Source organism: Lissotriton vulgaris, chromosome 2_1 (genome assembly GCF_964263255.1).
Source record: "Lissotriton vulgaris chromosome 2_1, aLisVul1.2, whole genome shotgun sequence".
NCBI classification, from domain to species: domain Eukaryota; kingdom Metazoa; phylum Chordata; class Amphibia; order Caudata; family Salamandridae; genus Lissotriton; species Lissotriton vulgaris.
The window spans coordinates 14,267,899-14,290,528 of NC_141687.1; the positions used below are offsets into that span (position 1 = coordinate 14,267,899).

Below are 22,630 nucleotides of genomic sequence, written 5' to 3' on the forward strand. Positions count from 1 at the left end.
TGTGCAGTGCCTGGAGGCGGGTGAGGATCAGGGTCTCTCTCTTCATGTGCACATTCTGGGGCCGGGATGGATCAGGGTCTCTCTCTTCATGTGCACTGCCTGGAGGCGGGGAAGGATCAGGGTCTCTCTCTTCATGTGCACTGCCTGGAGGCGGAGAAGGATCAGGGTCTCTCTCTTCATGAGTACTGCCTGGAGGCGAGAAGGATCAGGGTCTCTCTCTTCATGTGCACTGCGTGTAGGCAGGGAAGGATCAGGGTCTCTCTCTTCATGTGCAGTGCCTGGAGGCGGAGAAGGATCAGGGTCTCTCTCTTCATGAGCACTGCCTGGAGGCGAGAAGGATCAGGGTCTCTCTCTTCATGTGCACCTTCTGGAGGCGGGCAAGGATCAGTGTCTCTCTCTTCATGTGCACTTGCTGGAGGTGGGGAAGGTTCAGGGTCTCTCGCTTCATATGCACTGCTGGAGGCGGGGAAGGATCAGGGTCTCTCTCTTCATGTGCAGTGCCTGGAGGGGGAGAAGGATCAGGGTCTCTCTCTTCATGAGCACTGCCTGGAGGCGAGAAGGATCAGGGTCTCTCTCTCTTCATGTGCACCTTCTGGAGGCGGGAAGGATCAGGGTCTCTCTCTTCATGTGCAGTGCCTGGAGGCGGAGAAGGATCAGGGTCTCTCTCTTCATCAGCACTGCCTGGAGGCGAGAAGGATCAGTGTCTCTCTCTTCATGAGCACTGCCTGGAGGCAGGAAGGATCAGGGTCTCTCTCTTCATGTGCACCGCCTGGAGGCGGGAAGGATCCGGGTCTCTCTCTTCATGTGCAGTGCCTGGAGGCGGAGAAGGATCAGGGTCTCTCTCTTCATCAGCACTGCCTGGAGGCAGGAAGGATCAGGGTCTCTCTCTTCATGTGCACCGCCTGGAGGCGGGAAGGATCCGGGTCTCTCTCTTCTTGTGCACTGCGTGAAGGCAGGGAAGGAACAGGGTCTCTCTTTTCCTGTGCACTGCCTGGAGGTGGGAAGGATCAGGGTCTCTCTCTTCATGTACACTGCCTGGAGGCAGGAAGGATCAGGGTCTCTCTCTTCATGTGCACCGCCTGGAGGCGGGAAGGATCCGGGTCTCTCTCTTCTTGTGCACTGCGTGAAGGCAGGGAAGGAACAGGGTCTCTCTTTTCCTGTGCACTGCCTGGAGGTGGGAAGGATCAGGGTCTCTCTCTTCATGTGCACTGCCTGGAAGCAGGGAAGGATCAGGATCTGTCTCTTAATGTGCACTGCCTGGAGGCGGGGAAGGAACAGGATCTCTCTCTTCATGTGCAGTGTCTGGAGGCGAGAAGGATCAGGGTCTCTCTCTTCATGTGCACCGTCTGGAGGTGGGGAAGGATCAGGGCGCTCTCTTCATGTGTACTGCCTGGTGGCGGGAACGATGAGGGTCTCTCTCTTCATGTGAACTGTCTGGAGGCAGGGAAGGATCGGGGTCTCTCTCTCTCTTCTTGTGCACTGCCTGGAGGTGGGAAGGATCAGGGTCTCTCTCTTCGTGTGCACTGCCTGGAGGCGGGGAAGGATCAGGGTCTCTCTCTTCATGTGCACCGCCTGGAGGCGGGAAGGATCTGGGTCTCTCTCTTCTTGTGCACTGCGTGAAGGCCGGGAAGGAACAGGGTCTCTCTTTTCCTGTGCACTGCCTGGAGGTGGGAAGGATCAGGGTCTCTCTCTTCATGTGCACTGCCTGGAGGCAGGGAAGGATCAGAGTCTCTCTCTTCATGTGCAGTGTCTGGAGGCGAGAAGGATCAGGGTCTCTCTCTTCATGTGCACCGTCTGGAGGTGGGGAAGGATCAGGGCGCTCTCTTCATGTGCACTGCCTGGACGCGGGAAGGATCAGGGTCGCTCTCTTCATGTGCACTGCCTGGAGGCAGAGAATGATCAGGGTCTCTCTCTTCATGTGCAGTGTCTGGAGGCGGGGAAGGATCAGGGTCTCTCTCTTCATGTGCAGTGTCTGGAGGCGGGGAAGGATCAGGGTCTCTCTCTTCATGTGCAGTGTCTGGAGGCGGGGAAGGATCAGGGTCTCTCTCTTCATGTGCACTGCCTGGAGGCAGGGAAGGATCAGGGTCTCTCTCTCTTCATGTGCACTGCCTGGAGGTGGGAAGGATCAGGGACTCTCTCTTCATGTGCAGTGCCGGGAGGCGGGAAGGATCAGGGTCTCTCTCTTCATGTGCAGTGCCAGGAGGCAGGGAAGGATCAGGGTCTCTCCATGTGCACTGCCTGGAGGTGGGGAAGGATCAGGGGCTCTCTCTTCATGTGCACTGACAGGAGGCAGGGAAGGATCAGGGACTCTCTCTTCATATGCAGTGCCTGGAGGGGGAGAAGTATCAGGGTCTCTCTCTCTTCATGAGCACTGCCTGGAGGTGGAGAAGGATCAGGGCGCTCTCTTCATGTGCACTGCCTGGAGGCGGAAAAGGATCAGGGTCTCTCTCTTCATGTGCACTGCCTGGAGGCGGAAAAGGATCAGGGTCTCTCTCTTCATGTGCACTGCCTGGAGGCGGAGAAGGATAAGGGTCTCTCTCTTCATGTGCACTGCCTGGAGGCGGGCAAGGATCAGTGTCTCTCTCTTTATGTGCACCGCCTGGAGGCAGGGAAGGATCAGGGTCTCTCCTGTCATGTGCAGTGCCTGGAGGCGGGAAGGATCAGGGCGCTCTCTTCATATGCACTTCCTGGAGGCGGAGAAGGATCAGGGTCTCTCTCTTCATGAGCACTGCCTGGAGGCGAGAAGGATCAGGGTCTCTCTCTTCATGTGCACCTTCTGGAGGCGGGAAGGATCAGGGTCTCTCTCTTCATGTGCACTGCCTGGAGGCGGAAAAGGATCAGGGTCTCTCTCTTCATGTGCACTGCCTGGAGGCGGAGAAGGATCAGGGTCTCTCTCTTCATGTGCACTGCCTGGAGGCGGGCAAGGATCAGTGTCTCTCTCTTTATGTGCACCGCCTGGAGGCAGGGAAGGATCAGGGTCTCTCCTGTCATGTGCAGTGCCTGGAGGCGGGAAGGATCAGGGCGCTCTCTTCATATGCACTTCCTGGAGGCGGAGAAGGATCAGGGTCTCTCTCTTCATGAGCACTGCCTGGAGGCGAGAAGGATCAGGGTCTCTCTCTTCATGTGCACCTTCTGGAGGCGGGAAGGATCAGGGTCTCTCTCTTCATGTGCAGTGCCTGGAGGCGTAGAAGGATCAGGGTCTCTCTCTTCATGAGCACTGCCTGGAGGCGAGAAGGATCAGTGTCTCTCTCTTCATGTACACTGCATGGAGGCAGGAAGGATCAGGGTCTCTCTCTTCATGTGCAGTGCCTGGAGGCGGAGAAGGATCAGGGTCTCTCTCATCATGAGCACTGCCTGGAGCTGGGGAAGGATCAGGGTCTCTCTCTTCATGTGCCCCTCCTGGAGGTGGGAAGGATCAGGGTCTCTCTCTTCATGAGCAGTGCCTGGAGGTGGGGAAGGATCAGGGTCTCTCTCTTCATGTGCACTGCCTAGAGGCAGGAAGGATCAGGGTCTCTCTCTTCATGTGCAGTGTCTGGAGGTGGGGAAGGATCAGGGTCTCTCTCTTCATGTGCACTGCCTAGAGGCAGGAAGGATCAGTGTCTCTCTCTTCATGTACACTGCATGGAGGCAGGAAGGATCAGGGTCTCTCTCTTCATGTGCAGTGCCTGGAGGCGGAGAAGGATCAGGGTCTCTCTCTCCATGTGCACTGCATGGAGGCAGGAAGGATCAGGGTCTCTCTCTTCATGTGCAGTGCCTGGAGGCGGAGAAGGATCAGGGTCTCTCTCTCCATGTGCACTGCCTGGAGGTGGGGAAAGTTCACGGTCTCTCGCTTCATGTGCACTGCTGGAGGCGGGGAAGGATCAGGGTCTCTCTCTTCATGTGCAGTGCCTGGAGGCGGAGAAGGATCAGGGTCTCTCTCTTCATGTGCAGTGCCGAGAGGCAGGGAAGGACCAGAGTCTCTCTCTTCATGTGCACTGCCTGAAGGTGGGAAGGATCAGGGTCTCTCTCTTCATGTGCACTGCCTGGAGGCAGGAAGGGTCAGGGTCTCTCTGTTCATGTGCAGTGCCTGGAGGCGGAGAAGGATCAGGGTCTCTCTCTCTTCATGTGCACTACCTAGAGGCAGGGAAGGATCAGGGTCCCTCTCTTCATGTGCACTGCCTGGAGCCCGGAAGGATCAGGGTCTCTCTCTTCATGTGCACTTTCTGGATGCGGAAAAGGATCAGGGTCTCTCTCTTCATGTGCAGTGCCTGGAGGCGGGCAAGGATCAGTGTCTCTCTCTTTATGTGCAGTGCCTGGAGGCGGGAAGGATCAGGGTCTCTCTTTTCATGTGCAGTGCCTGGAGGCAGGGTAGGATCAGGGTCTCTCTTTTCATGTGCACTGCCTGGAGGCGGGGGAGGATCAGGGTGCTCTCTTCATATGCACTTCCTGGAGGCGGAGAAGGATCAGGGTCTCTCTCTTCATGTGCACTGCCGAGAGGCAGGGAAGGATCAGAGTCTCTCTCTTCATGTGCACTGCCTGGAGGCAGGTAGGATCGGGGTCTCTCTCTTCATGTGCAGTGCCTGGAGGCGGAGAAGGATCAGGGTCTCTCTCTTCATGAGCACTGCCTGGAGGCGAGAAGGATCAGGGTCTCTCTCTACATGTGCACTGCCTGGAGGCAGGAAGGATCAGGGTCTCTCTCTTCATGTGCACCGCCTGGAGGCGAGAAGGATCAGGGTCTCTCTCTTCATGAGCACTGCCTGGAGGCGAGAAGGATCAGGGTCTCTCTCTTCATGTGCACCTTCTGGGTGCGGGCAAGGATCAGTGTCTTTCTCTTCATGTGCACTGCCTGGAGGCGGGGAAGGATCAAGGTCTCTCTCTTCATGTGCAGTGCCTGAAGGCGGAGAAGGATCAGGGTCTCTCTCTTCATGTGCAGTGCTGAGAGGAAGGGAAGGATCAGATTCTCTCTCTTCATGTGCACTGCCTGGAGGTGGGGAAGGTTCAGGGTCTCTCTCTTTATGTGCACTGCCTGGAGGCAGGAAGGATCAGGGTCTCTCTCTTCATGTGCAGTGCCTGGAGGCGGAGAAGGATCAGGGTCTCTCTCTTCATGAGCACTGCCTGGAGGCGAGAAGGATCAGGGTCTCTCTTTTCATGTGCACTGCCTGGAGGCAGGAAGGATCAGGGTCTCTCTCTTCATGTGCACTGCCTGGAGCTGGGGAAGGATCAGGGTCTCTCTCTTCATGTGCCCCTCCTGGAGGTGGTAAGGATCAGGGACTCTCTCTTCATATGCACTTCCTGGAGGCAGAGAAGGATCAGGGTCTCTCTCTTCATGTGCAGTGCCAACAGGCGGGGAAGGATCAGGTGCTGTTAGACGGACCGGGAGGGTCGGCCGAGTATAAGGGGAGAGGTCTCCAGGGAGAGCCGTCTCCAGCGATCGTACAGACAAGTAACTTCCCCCCCACAGACGGACACCACACAAGGATAAGGTTAAACGATACTTTATCAGCAATTCTTCGAGTACGGTCAAATGATACAAGGAGGTCTGGACTCAGGGGTCCCCTCGGTACGGGTCTCTGGTTGGGAAAAGGGGTAGCGGGACAGTCTTGTTACCAATTGGGTGGATGGATAGCTCTCAATCCTCGAGCTCGGCGTTCTAGATGATCGGGCCGCGGCGGAGCCAGCAGGTCCCGAGGTGGTTGAAGGTAGCGACGGTCCGCGGCGGAGCCAGCAGGTCCCGATGAAGATGGTGGTACAAACGGTCCGCGGCCACGCCAGCAGGTCCCGACGACGATGAAGGTTTACGAAGGTTGCGGCAGCGCCAGCAGGCAGGACGATAGTTCACAAGGTAGGGCTACGGCAGCGCCAGTAGTCCGTCAAGGATGAGTTCTTCTCTGCGTCTCTCGACTCCAGGATACAACTGCCTTCCTGCTCTGGAGCTGCCTCAGTTATAGGGCTGGCGCCCTTTGATGTCCGGACCCTCGCACTTGGAGGTCGGGGAGTCCAGGATGAGGGAGTCCAGACACCCAGCAGGGGGGTGGAGCCAGCGCCCGGGGAGGCTGGGGGCGAGCGGTACCTGGCGGGGGAGAGCCATCGACACCTCTTTCTCCCATTGACCTGCCAAGTAGTCCGCTCACCTCCTGGGTGGATGGTGGTGCCGGGATGTCTGAGGCCTGGCCAGGCCCAGGGTTAGGGTCGATCGGAGGCCACGCGGCCTCGTGGTGCAGTGTCCAAGATGGCGCCCAGGTCGGGTGCGCGGGCCAGTAGGGGATCGGGCCCCAGAGGTCGAGATGTTCAGAGGCAGGGGTCCCGGAGGGGACGGAATACGTGGAGAGGTGGTGTGTAACACTGGAGGGACCGGGCTCGGGCCTGGTCGGGCAGAGGGGGAGCGGGCCCTTCATGTGGCCTGTCCAACATGCGTCCCCCCCAGCTGAAGGCGGGGAGAGTCACCCATCCTCTTGGGGACTCTCCTCGTCGAGGCGGAAAAAGCGTGACAGGCCATCCGCGTTGGCGTGGTCTTGTCCAGGTCGATGTTCCACAGTGAAGTCCATCCCCTGTAGGGAGATGGACCAACGTAGTAGTTTTGGGTTCTCCCCCCGCATCTGCATCAGCCACTGCAGGGGTCGATGATCGGTCTGTACCCGAAAGTGGGTGCCAAAGAGATAGGGCCTGTTAGACGGACCGGGAGGGTCGGCCGAGGATAAGGGGAGAGGTCTCCGGGGAGAGCCGTCTCCAGCGATCGTACAGACAAGTAACTTCCCCCCCACAGACGTACACCACACCAGGGTTAGGTTCAACGATACTTTATAAGCAATTCTTCAAGTACGGTAAAATGATACAAGGAGGTCTGGACTCAGGGGTCCCCTCGATTCTGGTCTCTGGATTGGGAAAAGGGTAGCGGGACAGTCTTGTTACCAATAGATGAAATAGCTCTCAATCCTCGAGCTTCGGCGTTCTAGATGGACGGGCCGCGGCGGAGCCAGCAGGTCCCGAGATGGATGAAGGAAGCGACGGTCCGCGGCGGAGCCAGCAGGTCCCGATGAAGATGGTAGTTACAAACGGTCCGCGGCCACGCCAGCAGGTCCCGACGACGATGAAGGTTACGAAGGTTGTGGCAGCGCCAGCAGGCAGGACGATAGTTCACAAGGCAGGGCTACGGCAGCGCCAGTAGTCCGTCAAGGATGAGTTCTTCTCTGCGTCTCTCGACTCCAGGATACAACTGCCTTCCTGCTCTGGAGCTGCCCCAGTTATAGGGCTGGTGCCCTTTGATGTCCGGACCCTCGCACTTGGAGGTCTGGAGGTCCGGGATGAGGGAGTCCAGACACCCAGCAGGGGGGTGGAGCCAGCGCCCGGGGAGGCTGGGGGCGAGCGGTACCTGGCGGGGGAGAGCCATCGACACCTCTTTCTCCCATTGACCTGCCAAGTAGTCCGCTCACCTCCTGGGTGGATGGTGGTGCCGGGATGTCTGAGGCCTGGCCAGGCCCAGGGTTAGGGTCGATCGGAGGCCACGCGGCCTCGTGGTGCAGTGTCCAAGATGGCGCCTGGGTCGGGCGCGCGGGCCGGTGGTGGATCGGGCCCAAGGGGTCGAGATGTTCAGAGGCAGGGGTCCCGGAGGGGACGGGAAACGTGAAGTGGTGGTGTGTGACACTTGAGGGACCGGGCTCGGGCCTGGTCGGGCAGAGGGGGAGCGGGCCCTTCATGTGGCCTGTCCAACAGGGCCGGAGCTTTTTGAGGGCCCATACCACGGCGAAGGCCTCCCTCTCGATGGTGCTCCAGCGTTGCTCTCGAGGCAGGAGTCGCCTGCTGATGAAGGCCACTGGTTGATCAAGGCCTTCGGGGTTCAATTGAGACAGGACCGCCCCAATGCCGTGGTCGGAGGCATCCGTCTGGACGACGAATTCCCGGCTGTAGTCGGGGGCCTGGAGCACAGGGGCGGAGCACATGGCGGCCTTTAGTTGTTCGAAGGCTGTTTGACAATCTGGGGTCCAGTTGACCTTCTTTGGTTGATTTTTGGATGTGAGTTCTGTGAGGGGCCCCACTATGCTACCATAGTCCTTCACGAACCGTCGGTAATAGCCCGTGAGTCCCAGAAAGGCGCGTACCTCGGTCTGGGTGATGGGGGGCTGCCAGGACTGGATGGCGGCGATCTTGACCTGCAGAGGGGCCTTTAGTTTGCGGCCGCTCTTCCCACTGGCTTGGCACGTGGGGCAAGATCGGCAATGCTGGAGTACATCATTCCTCATTTTAGGCCAGAAGAAGTGGGTCACTAGGCGGCTGTAAGTTTTATCCTGACCCAGGTGCCCAGCCAGGGGGACATCGTGGGCCAGATTTAGCAAGAAGTCTCTAAAACGGAGGGGCACCACTAGCACTCGACTGGCCCCCAACTCCGCGATCCTTTGTTCACTGTATAGCAGATCATTGTCCCAATAGACCCAATGTGTTCCGGAGGTATCCCCTGCGCTCTGGGGGAGGGCTTGTTGGCGGAGTCCCTCGAGGGAGGGACAGGTCTTCTGCTCTTGGCGAAACTGCTCCTGTGTGGGCCCCCCCTCTTGATGCCACTGGTCGAGGCCAGAGAGGTCCGGGGGTTGAGCTGGTTCTGGGGGGACGGCACGGTCGGCGTCTTCTACTGGAGCGACCGGGGGAGGAGGCGCCGGCCATTCAGGTTCCTCGGGTTGGGGATTGGCACGGGCGGCCATGGACCGGGTGGTGACGCACACCCAGTCCGGGATGCCTAACATCCCCAGGTGTTCTCTTCGTTCTACGGCTGCCCACGGAGAGCTTTCAAGGTCATTCCCCAGGAGGCAGTCTACGGGAGCATCATCTCGGACCGTCACCTTCAACATGCCGGAGACTCCTCCCCATTCGAAAGGGACGCAGGCCATCCGACACAGACTCTCCGAGTTATCGGCTGAACGGACAGGGCAGAGAATATTTGGTAGGAACTGTTCTGGGGTCACCAGGTGACAGCGGACGGCTGTTACACTGGCCCCGGTGTCACGGAGGGCTTCGGCCCGGCGTCCATTGATGCTCACCCATTGACTGTACTTCCGGGTGTTAGCGGGTAGGGGGACCCGCGGGACCATGTCTTTCCCCCCTAAGCAGGCTAGAGCCATGGCGGCTGGCTCCCATTCTTGATGTTCTTGCTCATATTCTTCTTGTTCCTCGGAGATCTGTTCTTCCCCCAGGGCAGCAGCAGCCACCTGGCGGGGTCTCGGGCTCTGGTTCTGTGGGCAATTTGGGTCGTTTGCGTAGTGGCCGACTCGCTGGCATCGGTGACACGTGACATTGGCCCTATATCCCGGTCGTGCCGGGGTGCTGCCCCGGTTGGCCGGGGGGGTGGTGCTGGCAGCGGGGGCGGCCGGAGCGCTGTCTCTTCCTCGTCCTTGGCCCCCTCCTCCTCCTCCTCGGGGACGGTGCTGACCGTGGTGGTTTCAGTTCTGTTCATAGGACCCATTTCGGCCCACTCTGGTGATTTCCCACCGGTCAGCTTCGGCTGCGAGCTGCCGTGGATCAGTCAATTTGCTGTCGAGGAGGTGCTGCCGGAGCTCGATGAAGCAATTGTTTGACAGATGCTCCCACACCATGAGGTTGAAGAGCTGTTCGTAAGTTGTGACATTGCTTCCTTTGATCCAACCCTCGAAGGCTCTGCTGAAATAGTTCACGTACTCCACCCAAGTTGTACCCGGGATGCGGGTGCAGTCTCTGAACCTCTGGCGGTACATCTCGGGTGTGAGCCCATAGCGGGTGAGGAGCGCCGCTTTCATGTGGTCATAGGAGGTCATCAGATGGTCCGGGAGCTGTAGCAGGGCATCGCGGCCCTCATTGAGGAATCTCCCCCATAGACCGGCTCCCCAGTCGCTTCGATCGATCCGGTGGGAGGTCATAGCTATTTCGTAGGCCTTGAACCATTGTTGGATGTCGTCCTCTCGGAAGTATTCTCGGACGACATCCTTGGGGATGTGTACTTTCTTATCTGTTGCTCCCGGGGTGCGGGGTTGCTCGGTCGCCCCTGATTCCTTGTTTTGCTTGCGTAAGTCTATCTCGGCTAATTTGCGCTCATGCTCATATGCCAGTCTTTTTTCCTCGAGCTCTCTTTGTCTCTGTTTTTCCTCTCTTTCTTCTCGGAGCCTCAGATGTTCTAAGTTCAGTTTCTGTTCGGCCAACTTGAGTTCACCATCCATTTTGAGCCGGGCCATTTCTAGTTCATGTAGCCTTGTTCTTTCTCGTTCCTGGATCTCGTCTTGCGAGAGGCCCGTTCTTCGCTCCTCGGGAGCCGCGGTGTCTTTTTCTACTGCTGCGATATTTTGGTCCGGGGGTCTGACGGCCCCGGTTTCTGCCCAGGACTCCAGGGCATGCTTGAAATCGTCTTTGGTACTTAGACCGGTGGTAGCGATACCTAGTTCGATGCAGAATTGTTTTAATTCACGATGGCTGTATTCTTCCAATTTCTCCATCTGAAATTTCTCGGTGGATCCGCTTTCTTTGGTTGTCATCGTGATTTTGTCGTGGGGTGAGCTACTCTCTGTACGATTATGCGGTGATTCGGATCGCGCCGCTGGCCACCAATGTTAGACGGACCGGGAGGGTCGGCCGAGTATAAGGGGAGAGGTCTCCAGGGAGAGCCGTCTCCAGCGATCGTACAGACAAGTAACTTCCCCCCCACAGACGGACACCACACAAGGATAAGGTTAAACAATACTTTATCAGCAATTCTTCGAGTACGGTCAAATGATACAAGGAGGTCTGGACTCAGGGGTCCCCTCGGTACGGGTCTCTGGTTGGGAAAAGGGGTAGCGGGACAGTCTTGTTACCAATTGGGTGGATGGATAGCTCTCAATCCTCGAGCTCGGCGTTCTAGATGATCGGGCCGCGGCGGAGCCAGCAGGTCCCGAGGTGGTTGAAGGTAGCGACGGTCCGCGGCGGAGACAGCGGGTCCCGATGAAGATGGTGGTACAAACGGTCCGCGGCCACGCCAGCAGGTCCCGACGACGATGAAGGTTTACGAAGGTTGCGGCAGCGCCAGCAGGCAGGACGATAGTTCACAAGGTAGGGCTACGGCAGCGCCAGTAGTCCGTCAAGGATGAGTTCTTCTCTGCGTCTCTCGACTCCAGGATACAACTGCCTTCCTGCTCTGGAGCTGCCTCAGTTATAGGGCTGGCGCCCTTTGATGTCCGGACCCTCGCACTTGGAGGTCGGGGGGTCCAGGATGAGGGAGTCCAGACACCCAGCAGGGGGGTGGAGCCAGCGCCCGGGGAGGCTGGGGGCGAGCGGTACCTGGCGGGGGAGAGCCATCGACACCTCTTTCTCCCATTGACCTGCCAAGTAGTCCGCTCACCTCCTGGGTGGATGGTGGTGCCGGGATGTCTGAGGCCTGGCCAGGCCCAGGGTTAGGGTTGATCGGAGGCCACGCGGCCTCGTGGTGCAGTGTCCAAGATGGCGCCCAGGTCGGGTGCGTGGGCCAGTAGGGGATCGGGCCCCAGAGGTCGAGATGTCCAGAGGCAGGGGTCCCGGAGGGGACGGAAAACGTGGAGAGGTGGTGTGTAACACTGGAGGGACCGTGCTCGGGCCTGGTCGGGCAGAGGGGGAGCGGGCCCTTCATGTGGCCTGTCCAACAGGTGCTCTCTCTTCATGTGCACTGCCTGGAGGCGGAGAAGGATCAGGGTCTCTCTCTTCATGTGCAGTGCCTGGAGGCGGGGAAGGATCAGGGTCTCTCTCTTCATGTGCACTGCCTGGAGGCAAGAAGAATCAGGGTCTCTCTCTTCATGTGCAGTGCCTGGAGGCGGAGAAGGATCAGGGTCTCTCTCTTCATGAGCACTGCCTGGAGGCGGAGAAGGATCAGGGTCTCTCTCTTCATGTGCACTGCCTGGAGGTGGGGAAGGATCATGGTCACTCTCTTCATGAGAACTGCCTGGAGGCAGGAAGGATCAGGGTCTCTCTCTTCATGTGCAGTGCCTGGAGGCGGAGAAGGATCAGTGTCTCTCTCTTCATGTGCACTGTCTGAGGCTTAGAAGGATCAGGGTCTCGCTCTTCATGAGCACTGCCTGGCGGCAGGAAGGATCAGGGTCTCTCTCTTCATGTGCACTGCCTGGAGGCGGAGAAGGATCAGGGTCTCTCTCTTCATGAGCACTGCCTGGAGGAAGAGAAGGATCAGGGTCTCTCTCTTCATGTGCACTGCCTGGAGGCAGGAAGGATCAGGGTCTCTCTCTTCATGTGCAGTGCCGAGAGGCAGGGAAGGATCAGAGTCTCTCTCTTCATGTGCACTGCCTGGAGGTGGGAAGGATCAGGGTCTCTCTCTTACATGTGCACTGCCTGGAGGCAGGAAGGATCAGGGTCTCTCTCTTCATGTGCAGTGCCTGGAGGCGGAGAAGGATCAGGGTCTCTCTCTTCATGAGCACTGCCTGGAGGCGGAGAAGGATCAGGGTCTCTCTCTTCATGAGCACTGCCTGGAGGCAGGAAGGATCAGGGTCTCTCTCTTCATGTGCACTACCTGGAGGCACGAAGGATCAGGGTCTCTCTCTTCATGTGCAGTGCCTGGAGGCGGAGAAGGATCAGGGTCTCTCTCTTCATGAGCACTGCCTGGAGGCAGGAAGGATCAGGGTCTCTCTCTTCATGAGCACTGCCTGGAGGCGGAGAAGGATCAGGGTCTCTCTCTTTATGTGCCCCTCCTGGAGGCAAGAAGGATCAGGGTCTCTCTCTTCATGAGCACTGCCTGGAGGCGAGAAGGATCAGGGTCTCTCTCTTCATGTGCACTGCCTGGAGGCGGGAAGGATCAGGGTCTCTCTCTTCATGAGCATTGCCTGGAGGCGGGAAGGATCAGGGTCTCGCTCTTCATGTGCCCCTCCTGGAGGTGGGAAGGATCAGGGTCTCTCTCTTCATATGCACTTCCTGGAGGCGGAGAAGGATCAGGGTCTCTCTCTTCATGTGCAGTGCCTCGAGGCGGGGAAGGATCAGGTTCTCTCTCTTCATGTGCACTGCCTGGAGGCGGAGAAGGATCAGGGTCTCTCTCTTCATGTGCAGTGCCTGGAGGCGGAGAAGGATCAGGGTCTCTCTCTTCATGTGCACTGCCTGGAGGCAGGAAGAATCAGGGTCTCTCTCTTCATGTGCAGTGCCTTGAGGCGGAGAAGGATCAGGGTCTCTCTCTTCATGAGCACTGCCTGGAGGCGGAGAAGGATCAGGGTCTCTCTCTTCATGTGCACTGCCTGGAGTTGGGGAAGGATCAGGGTCTCTCTCTTCATGAGAACTGCCTGGAGGCAGGAAGGATCAGGGTCTCTCTCTTCATGTGCAGTGTCTGGAGGCGGAGAAGGATCAGGGTCTCTCTCTTCATGTGCACTGCCTGGAGGCGGGGAAGGATCAGGGTCTCTCTCTTCATGTGCAGTGCCTGGAGGCTTAGAAGGATCAGGGTCTCTCTCTTCATGAGCACTGCCTGGCGGCAGGAAGGATCAGGGTCTCTGTCTTCATGTGCACTGCCTGGAAGCAGAGAAGGATCAGGGTCTCTCTCTTCATAAGCACTGCCTGGAGGCGGAGAAGGATCAGGGTCTCTCTCTTCATGTGCAGTGCCTGGAGGCTTAGAAGGATCAGGGTCTCTCTCTTCATGAGCACTGCCTGGCAGCAGGAAGGATCAGGGTCTCTGTCTTCATGTGCACTGCCTGGAAGCAGAGAAGGATCAGGGTCTCTCTCTTCATAAGCACTGCCTGGAGGCGGAGAAGGATCAGGGTCTCTCTCTTCATGTGCAGTGCCGAGAGGCAGGGAAGGATCAGAGTCTCTCTCTTCATGTGCACTGCCTGGAGGTGGGAAGGATCAGGGTCTCTCTCTTCATGTGCACTGCCTGGAGGCAGGAAGGATCAGGGTCTCTCTCTTCATGTGCAGTGCCTGGAGACGGAGAAGGATCAGGGTCTCTCTCTTTATGAGCACTGCCTGGAGGCGGAGAAGGATCAGGGTCTCTCTCTTCATGAGCACTGCCTGGAGGCGGAGAAGGATCAGGGTCTCTCTCTTCATGTGCACTGCCTGGAGGTGGGGAAGGTTCAGGGTCTCTCTCTTTATGTGCACTGCCTGGAGGCAGGAAGGATCAGGGTCTCTCTCTTCATGTGCAGTGCCTGGAGGCGGGGGAGGATCAGGGTCTCTCTCTTCATGAGCACTGCCTGGAGGCGGAGAAGGATCAGTGTCTTTCTCTTCATGAGCACTGCCTGGAGGCGGAGAAGGATCAGTGTCTTTCTCTTCATGAGCACTGCCTGGAGGCAGGAAAGGTTCAGGGTCTCTCTCTTCATGAGCACTGCCTGGAGGCGGAGAAGGATCAGTGTCTTTCTCTTCATGAGCACTGCCTGGAGGCGGAGAAGGATCAGGGTCTCTCTCTTCTTGTGCAGTGCCTGGAGGCAGAGAAGGATCAGGGTCTCTCTCTTCATAAGCACTGCCTGGAGGCGGAGAAGGATCAGGGTCTCTCTCTTCATGTGCACTGCCTGGAGGCAGGAAGGATCAGGGTCTCTCTCTTCATGTGCAGTGCCGAGAGGCAGGGAATGATCAGAGTCTCTCTCTTCATGTGCACTGCCTGGAGGTGGGAAGGATCAGGGTCTCTCTCTTCATGTGCACTGCCTGGAGGCAGGAAGGATCAGGGTCTCTCTCTTCATGTGCACCTCCTGGAGGTGGGAAGGATCAGGGTCTCTCTCTTTTCATGTGCACCTTCTGGAGGCGGGCAAGGATCAGGGTCTCTCTCTTCTTGTGCACTGCCTGGAGGCGGGGAAGGATCAGGGTCTCTCTCTTCATGTGCACTGGTGTTAACCCTCATGGTGGGATCTTGTTTCTTCGAGACCCCGGTGTTAATTAACCCCTTTAATGGGATCTTGTGTCTGTGAGGCCTCACTGCTCCCAGAAACAGCTCATGTTTGTCCAGTTTTAAGCGGCTGTGCCAGAGAGACGAGTTGATGATAGTAGGAGGGAGGTCATGGATTGTACCACATAAGGACAGCTAGCATCAGCAAAATCCCCAGTGCAGCCTCCAGAGTTCACTCACCAGTTCTCATTGTTTCATATTTTAGGCAAAAACCCCAACTCTGCTGCCCAGAACGCTGTGAAGAGCCTCATCAGCTGCGGGGTCTCCAAAGGGTACATCAAGTCCACCTACATCCTGAAGGGTCACCGCAATGTGACAGCAACAGATTGTCCCGGAAACACCTTCTACAACCTCATTAAGACCTGGTCAAAGTTTCAGGCGTGAGCAGTACCGCACCTAGTGCTGACACCCGCGTCCTGCACTCTGACCCTTGTGCTGACACCCGCTTCCTGCACTCTGATCCTAGTGATGGCACCCGCGTCCTAAACTCTGACCCTTGTGTTGACACCCGTGTCCGGCACTCTGACCCTTGTGCTGACACCCGCGTACTGAACTCTGACCCTTGTGCTGACACCTGCGTCCAACACTCTGACCCTTGTGCTGATACCCGCGTCCTGCACTCTGACCCTTGTGCTGACACCCGCGTCCTGCACTCTGACCTTAGTGCTGACACCCGCGTCCTGCACTCTGACCCTAGTGCTGATACCCCAAGAGCTGCACTCTGACCCTTGTGCTGACCACCGCGTCCTGCACCCTGACCCTGCACTCTGACCTTAGTGCTGACACCTGCGTCTTTCACTCTGACCTTAGTGCTGACACCTGCGTCCTGCACTCTGACCTTAGTGCTGACACCCTCGTCCTGCACTCTGATCCTAGTGCTGACACCCCACGAGCTGCACTCTGACCCTTGTGCTGACCCCCGCGTCCTGCACCCTGACCCTGCACTCTGACCTTAGTGCTGACACCCGCGTCTTTCACTCTGACCTTAGTGCTGACACCCTCGTCCTGCACTCTGATCCTAGTGCTGACACCCCACGAGCTGCACTCTGACCCTTGTGCTGACCCCCGCGTCCTGCACCCTGACCCTGCACTCTGACCTTAGTGCTGACACCCGCGTCTTTCACTCTGACCTTAGTGCTGACACCCGCGTCCTGCACTCTGACCCTTGTGCTGACACCCCTCGAGCTGCACTCTGACCCTTGTGCTGACACCCGCTTTCTGCACTCTGACCTTAGTGCTGACACCCGCTTCCTGCACTCCGACCTTAGTGCTGACACCCGCGTCGTGCACTCTGACCTTAGTGCTGACACCCCACGAGCTACACTCGGACCCTTGTGCTGACACCCGCATCCTGCAGTCTGACCCTTGGGCTGACACCCACGACCTGCACTCTGACCTTTGTGCTGACACCCACGTCCTGCACTCTGACCTTAGTGCTGACACCCGCGTCCTGCACTCTGACCCTAGTGCTGACACCCGCGTTCTGCACTCTGACCCTAGTGCTGACTCCCCACGAGCTGCACTCTTACCCTTGTCTTGACACCCGCTTTCTGCACTCTGACCTTAGTGCTGACACCTGCTTCCTGCACTCCGACCTTATTGCTGACACCCACGTCCTGCACTCTGACCTTAGTGCTGACACCCGCGTCCTGCACTCTGACCCTAGTGCTGACACCCCACGAGCTGCCTTATAAACTTATTGCAAACCCCACACATGCTGCACCATGACCCTGCAGCTGACACCCCCAAGTGCTGCACTCTGACCCTAGTGCTGACATCTCACACACTGCACTCTGAGCATACATCAGCAATGTCACATGCCCCAGACCGCTGCAGAAAACACACGTGCTGCACCTTCACAGTAATGTGTACAGCACATACACTGCACCTTGCACGTGCACACTGTAAGTGTTCTGTATGTACCTAACGCTCCCACTCTCACCGCACTGCAAAGAACTCCTGTACTGACCACACCGCAGGGACCCAGGACTCTGCACTTATGGGAGTAAAGCTGAGATCCTGGGGGCCCCCTGTACTGCACCGTGGGTGCCCCGTCCTGAAGGTCCAGCAGACACCCACGTACCACACTCTGCCTGTACCCCAGACATTCCATGTGCTGCACCCTCGCTGCACTGGCAGCACCCCAAGTACAGCAGCAGGTACCCTCATTCCATCATTCAGCCATGCATGCACCCCCTGCATTGCCTGTTCCCAGACCCTTGCTTTCATATCAAGTGTCAGCCAATAAAAGCTCAGAACCTGCTCTTGTTGCCTTGTTTCTTACTGTGACAATACCTGTGAAGCATTTCTTCTCTCTGGAGGTGCAAGGCCTGGAGGAATGTAAAGATTCCCTTACTGGGAGCGTGGGCCAAACTTTAGGTCACTGGGATCTCTGAGGGGAAAAAGAGGGACTTTCTGAAGTCACTGAACAGCTCTGGTGCCGGGGCCAAGCACAAGGCTTCGCATGAGACTGGCGCAGTGTGAGACTGGTGCAGTGTGAGGCTGGTACAGTGTAACACTGGTGCAGTGTGAGGCTGTGCAGTGTGAGACTGGTGCAGTGTGAGGCAGGTGCAGTGTGAGGCTGGTGCAGTGTGAGGCTGGTGCAGTGTGAGGCTGGTGCAGTGTGAGGCTGGTGCAGTGTGAGTCTGGTGCAGTGTAAGGCTGGTAGAGTGTGAGGCTGGTGCAGTGTGAGACTGGTGCAGTGTGAGACTGGTGCAGTGCGAGGCTGGTGCAGTGTGAGGCTGGCACAGTGTGAGGCTGGTGCAGTGTGAGACTGGTGCAGTGTGAGATTGGTGCAGTGTAAGGCTGGTAGAGTGTGAGGCTGGTGCAGTGTGAGACTGGTGCAGTGTGATGCTTGTGCAGTGTGAGATTGGTGCAGTGTAAGGCTGGTGCAGTGTGAGACTGGTGCGGTACAAGGCTGGTGCAGTGTGAGGCTGGTGCAGTGTGAGGCTGGTGCGGTGTGAGGCTGGTGCAGTGTGAGACTGGTGCAGTGTGAGACAGGTGCAGTGTAAGGCTGGTGCAGTGTGAGGCTGGTGCAGTGTGAGGCTGGTGCAGTGTGAGGCTGGTGCGGTGTGAGACTGGTGCAATGCGAGATTGGTGCAGTGTGAGGCTGGAGCATGTGAGATTGGTGCAGTGTCAGACTGGTGTAGTGTGATGCTGGTGCAGTGTTGGACTGGTGCAATGTGAGACTGGTGCAGTGTGAGACTGGTGCAGTGTGAGGCTGGTGCGGTGTGAGGCTGGTGCAGTGTGAGACTGGTGCAGTGTGAGACTGGTGCAGTGTGAGGCTGGTGCGGTGTGAGACTGGTGCAATGCGAGATTGGTGCAGTGTGAGGCTGGAGCATGTGAGATTGGTGCAGTGTCAGACTGGTGTAGTGTGATGCTGGTGCAGTGTTGGACTGGTGCAATGTGAGACTGGTGCAGTGTCAGGCTGGTGCAGTGTGAGACTGGTGCGGTGCGAGGCTGGTGCAGTGTGAGGCTGGTGTGGTGTGAGGCTGGAGCATATGAGGTTGGTGCAGTGTCAGACTGGTGTAGTGTGATGTTGGTGCGGTGTTAGACTGGTGCAATGTGAGACTGGTTCAGTGTAGGGCTGGTGCAGTATGAGACTGGGGCGTTGTGAGGCTAGTGCAGTTTCAGGCTGGTGCAGTGTGAGACTGGTGTGGTGCGAGGCTGGTGCAGTGTGAGGCTGGTGCAGTGTGAGGATGGTGCGGTGTGAGGCTGGAGCAGTCTGAGACTGGTGCAATGCGAGACTGGTGCAGTGTGAGGCTGGAGCATGTGAGGTTGGTGCAGTGTCAGACTGGTGCACTGTGATGTTGGTGCAGTTGTAGACTGGTGCAATGTGAGACTGGTTCAGTGTAGGGCTGGTGCAGTATGAGACTGGTGCGGTGCGAGGCTGGTGCAGTGTGAGACTGGTGCAATGCGAGACTGGTGCAGTGTGAGGCTGGAGCATATGAGGTTGGTGTAGTGTCAGACTGGTGTAGTGAAATGCTGTTGCAGTGTAAGACCCCCTGCATTGCCTGTTCCCAGACCCTTGCTTTCATATCAAGTGTCAGCCAATAAAAGCTCAGAACCTGCTCTTGTTGCCTTGTTTCTTTCTGTGACAATACCTGTGAAGCATTTCTTCTCTCTGGAGGTGCAAGGCCTGGAGGAATGTAAGGATTCCCTTACTGGGAGCGTGGGCCAAACTTTAGGTCACTGGGATCTCTGAGGGGAAAAAGAGGGACTTTCTGAAGTCACTGAACAGCTCTGGTGCCGGGGCCAAGCACAAGGCTTCGCATGAGACTGGCGCAGTGTGAGACTGGTGCAGTGTGAGGCTGGTACAGTGTAACACTGGTGCAGTGTGAGGCTGTGCAGTGTGAGACTGGTGCAGTGTGAGGCAGGTGCAGTGTGAGGCTGGTGCAGTGTGAGGCTGGTGCAGTGTGAGGCTTGTGCAGTGTGAGACTGGTGCAGTGTGAGACTGGTGCAGTGCGAGGCTGGTGCAGTGTGAGGCTGGCACAGTGTGAGGCTGGTGCAGTGTGAGACTGGTGCAGTGTGAGATTGGTGCAGTGTAAGGCTGGTAGAGTGTGAGGCTGGTGCAGTGTGAGACTGGTGCAGTGTGATGCTTGTGCAGTGTGAGATTGGTGCAGTGTAAGGCTGGTGCAGTGTGAGACTGGTGCGGTACAAGGCTGGTGCAGTGTGAGGCTGGTGCAGTGTGAGGCTGGTGCGGTGTGAGGCTGGTGCAGTGTGAGACTGGTGCAGTGTGAGACAGGTGCAGTGTGAGGCTGGTGCAGTGTGAGGCTGGTGCAGTGTGAGGCTGGTGCAGTGTGAGGCTGGTGCAGTGTGAGACTGGTGCAGTGTGAGATTGGTGCAGTGTAAGGCTGGTAGAGTGTGAGGCTGGTGCAGTGTGAGACTGGTGCAGTGTGAGGCTGGTGCAGTGTGAGATTGGTGCAGTGTAAGGCTGGTGCAGTGTGAGACTGGTGCGGTACAAGGCTGGTGCAGTGTGAGGCTGGTGCAGTGTGAGGCTGGTGCGGTGTGAGGCTGGTGCAGTGTGAGACTGGTGCAGTGTGAGACTGGTGCAGTGTGAGGCTGGTGCGGTGTGAGGCTGGTGCAGTGTGAGACTGGTGCAGTGTGAGACTGGTGCAGTGTGAGGCTGGTGCGGTGTGAGACTGGTGCAATGCGAGATTGGTGCAGTGTGAGGCTGGAGCATGTGAGATTGGTGCAGTGTCAGACTGGTGTAGTGTGATGCTGGTGCAGTGTTGGACTGGTGCAATGTGAGACTGGTGCAGTGTGAGACTGGTGCAGTGTGAGGCTGGTGCGGTGTGAGGCTGGTGCAGTGTGAGACTGGTGCAGTGTGAGACTGGTGCAGTGTGAGGCTGGTGCGGTGTGAGACTGGTGCAATGCGAGATTGGTGCAGTGTGAGGCTGGAGCATGTGAGATTGGTGCAGTGTCAGACTGGTGTAGTGTGATGCTGGTGCAGTGTTGGACTGGTGCAATGTGAGACTGGTGCAGTGTCAGGCTGGTGCAGTGTGAGACTGGTGCGGTGCGAGGCTGGTGCAGTGTGAGGCTGGTGTGGTGTGAGGCTGGAGCATATGAGGTTGGTGCAGTGTCAGACTGGTGTAGTGTGATGTTGGTGCGGTGTTAGACTGGTGCAATGTGAGACTGGTTCAGTGTAGGGCTGGTGCAGTATGAGACTGGGGCGTTGTGAGGCTAGTGCAGTTTCAGGCTGGTGCAGTGTGAGACTGGTGTGGTGCGAGGCTGGTGCAGTGTGAGGCTGGTGCAGTGTGAGGATGGTGCGGTGTGAGGCTGGAGCAGTCTGAGACTGGTGCAATGCGAGACTGGTGCAGTGTGAGGCTGGAGCATGTGAGGTTGGTGCAGTGTCAGACTGGTGCACTGTGATGTTGGTGCAGTTGTAGACTGGTGCAATGTGAGACTGGTTCAGTGTAGGGCTGGTGCAGTATGAGACTGGTGCGGTGCGAGGCTGGTGCAGTGTGAGACTGGTGCAATGCGAGACTGGTGCAGTGTGAGGCTGGAGCATATGAGGTTGGTGTAGTGTCAGACTGGTGTAGTGAAATGCTGTTGCAGTGTAAGACTGGTGCAATGTGAGACTGGTTCAGTGTAGGGCTGGTGCAGTATGAGACTGGAGCGTTGTGAGGCTAGTGCAGTTTCAGGCTGGTGCAGTGTGAGACTGGTGCGGTGCGAGGCTGGTGCAGTGTGAGGCTGGTGCAGTGTGAGGCTCGTGCGGTGTGAGGCTGGAACAGTCTGAGACTGGTGCAATGCGAGACTGGTGCAGTGTGAGGCTGGAGCATGTGAGGTTGGTGCAGTGTCAGACTGGTGCACTGTGATGTTGGTGCAGTGTTAGACTGGTGCAATGTGAGACTGATTCAGTTTAGGGCTGGTGCAGTATGAGACTGGTGCGGTGCAAGGCTAGTGCAGTTTGAGGCTGGTGCAGTGTGCAACTAGTGCAGTGTGAGGCTGGTGCAGTTATGTTATGTTATGTTATGTTATGTTATGGAGCTTTTATATAGCGTGCAGCTACTCACAGGGAGTGTCCCGACGCTTTCCACCCTCAACTCATAATGAAATAACACAACACAGCTAAAAACAAGCAACAAAAACGGAACAGAAACGACAATGAGCAGTAAAAACACACTAAGAGTTAAAAAGCCAGGTCTTCAGGCCCCTCCTGAACTGGAGTAAATTAACAGTGCTCCGCAGAGAGAATGGAAGCTGATTCCAAAGCTGGGGGGCTCTGCAGCCAAAAGACCGCCCTCCCGCACGAGCCTTCCTCACCCGTGGAACCACTGCTCTGCAAAGAGCTTCCGAGCGGAGGGAACGAGCCGGACGATAAAAAGTCAGTCTCCTCTGCAGGTATCCCGCTCCTGAACCATGCAGAGCCTTGTGCATCAGGGTCAGGGATTTGAACTGGATCCTCTTCCTGATGGGGAGCCAATGGAGCGACTGGAGCAACCCAGACGCTCGAGCTCGTCTCCCTAGACCAAAAATCGCCCGGGCAGCAGAGTTCTGCACCACCTGCAGGCGCTGGACCAGATAATCGGGAAGGCCAAGAAAAAGAGCATTGGCATAATCTAGCCTCGAACCGACTAGAGCCTGCACTGTAATCCTCCTGTGCTCCTCAGATAACAAAGGCAGAAATTTGCGGAGCATTTTCAATAGTCCGTAGCAGGTGCCGGCCAGGCCAAGGATGTGAGTACGGAGCAACAGCTGATTGTCGAGCTTGACGCCCAGGTTTTTGGCCACCACTGAGGACTGTACAGGAGGACTCATGTCGGACGGCCACCAAAGCTGCCACTCCGGATCGGCGACGCAACCAAAAAAAAGAATCTCAGACTTTCCCGAGTTGGCCCTCAGACCGTTCCGCTGGAACCAGTCGAAGACCAGCGCAAGGCAGTCCCGGATTCTCTCTCCCACAAACTCATGGTCTTTCCCGCATGTGAAGAGGAGTTGCGTGTCATCGGCATAGGAGACGATCTGGGCCCCATACGCCTCCACCAAGGCCGCCAGAGGGGACATAAAGATGTTAAACAATGTGGGGCTCAACACAGAACCCTGTGGAACCCCAACTCCCAATGGCGGCATCTCGGCGGAGCTCTGGGAGACCCAGACCGTCTGGCGGCGGCCTTCCAGGAAAGAAGTAAACCACCTCAGCACCGTCCCCCTCAGGCCGATGTCATAGAGCCTGGTTAGAAGCGTCTTGTGGGGGACGGTGTCGAAAGCCGCCGAGAGATCTAACATGACCAGCATGGCCCTGCCGCCGGCATCGAGGGTCTCCCTGATGATCTCGGTCACCTCAATCAGAGCAGTTTCCGTACTAAAATTAGGTCGGAAGCCCGATTGAGA

The 22,630-nt window shown here is 57.4% G+C and overlaps 1 protein-coding gene across 3 annotated transcripts in view; it reads left to right on the forward strand.

The window, feature by feature from the left end:
- Nucleotides 1–17,060, forward strand: part of LOC147729458 (peptidoglycan-recognition protein SC2-like) — a 72,848-nt gene extending 55,788 nt beyond the window's left edge. Inside the window, exons 5-6 of one of the 3 annotated variants that reach the window (XR_015308312.1) lie at nt 15,003–15,639; nt 15,787–17,060. Coding sequence is in view for 1 of the 3 variants with exons in the window: in XM_086954328.1 (XP_086810454.1) it covers nt 15,003–15,181 (179 nt within the window). In the remaining 2 variants the exon portion in view is untranslated. Of the gene's footprint in view, nt 1–566; nt 1,617–1,924; nt 2,117–15,002 lie in introns of those variants that run through there. The other 2 variants (XR_015308311.1, XM_086954328.1) reach the window with 2 other exon arrangements.
- The last annotated feature ends 5,570 nt before the right edge of the window (nt 17,061–22,630 follow it).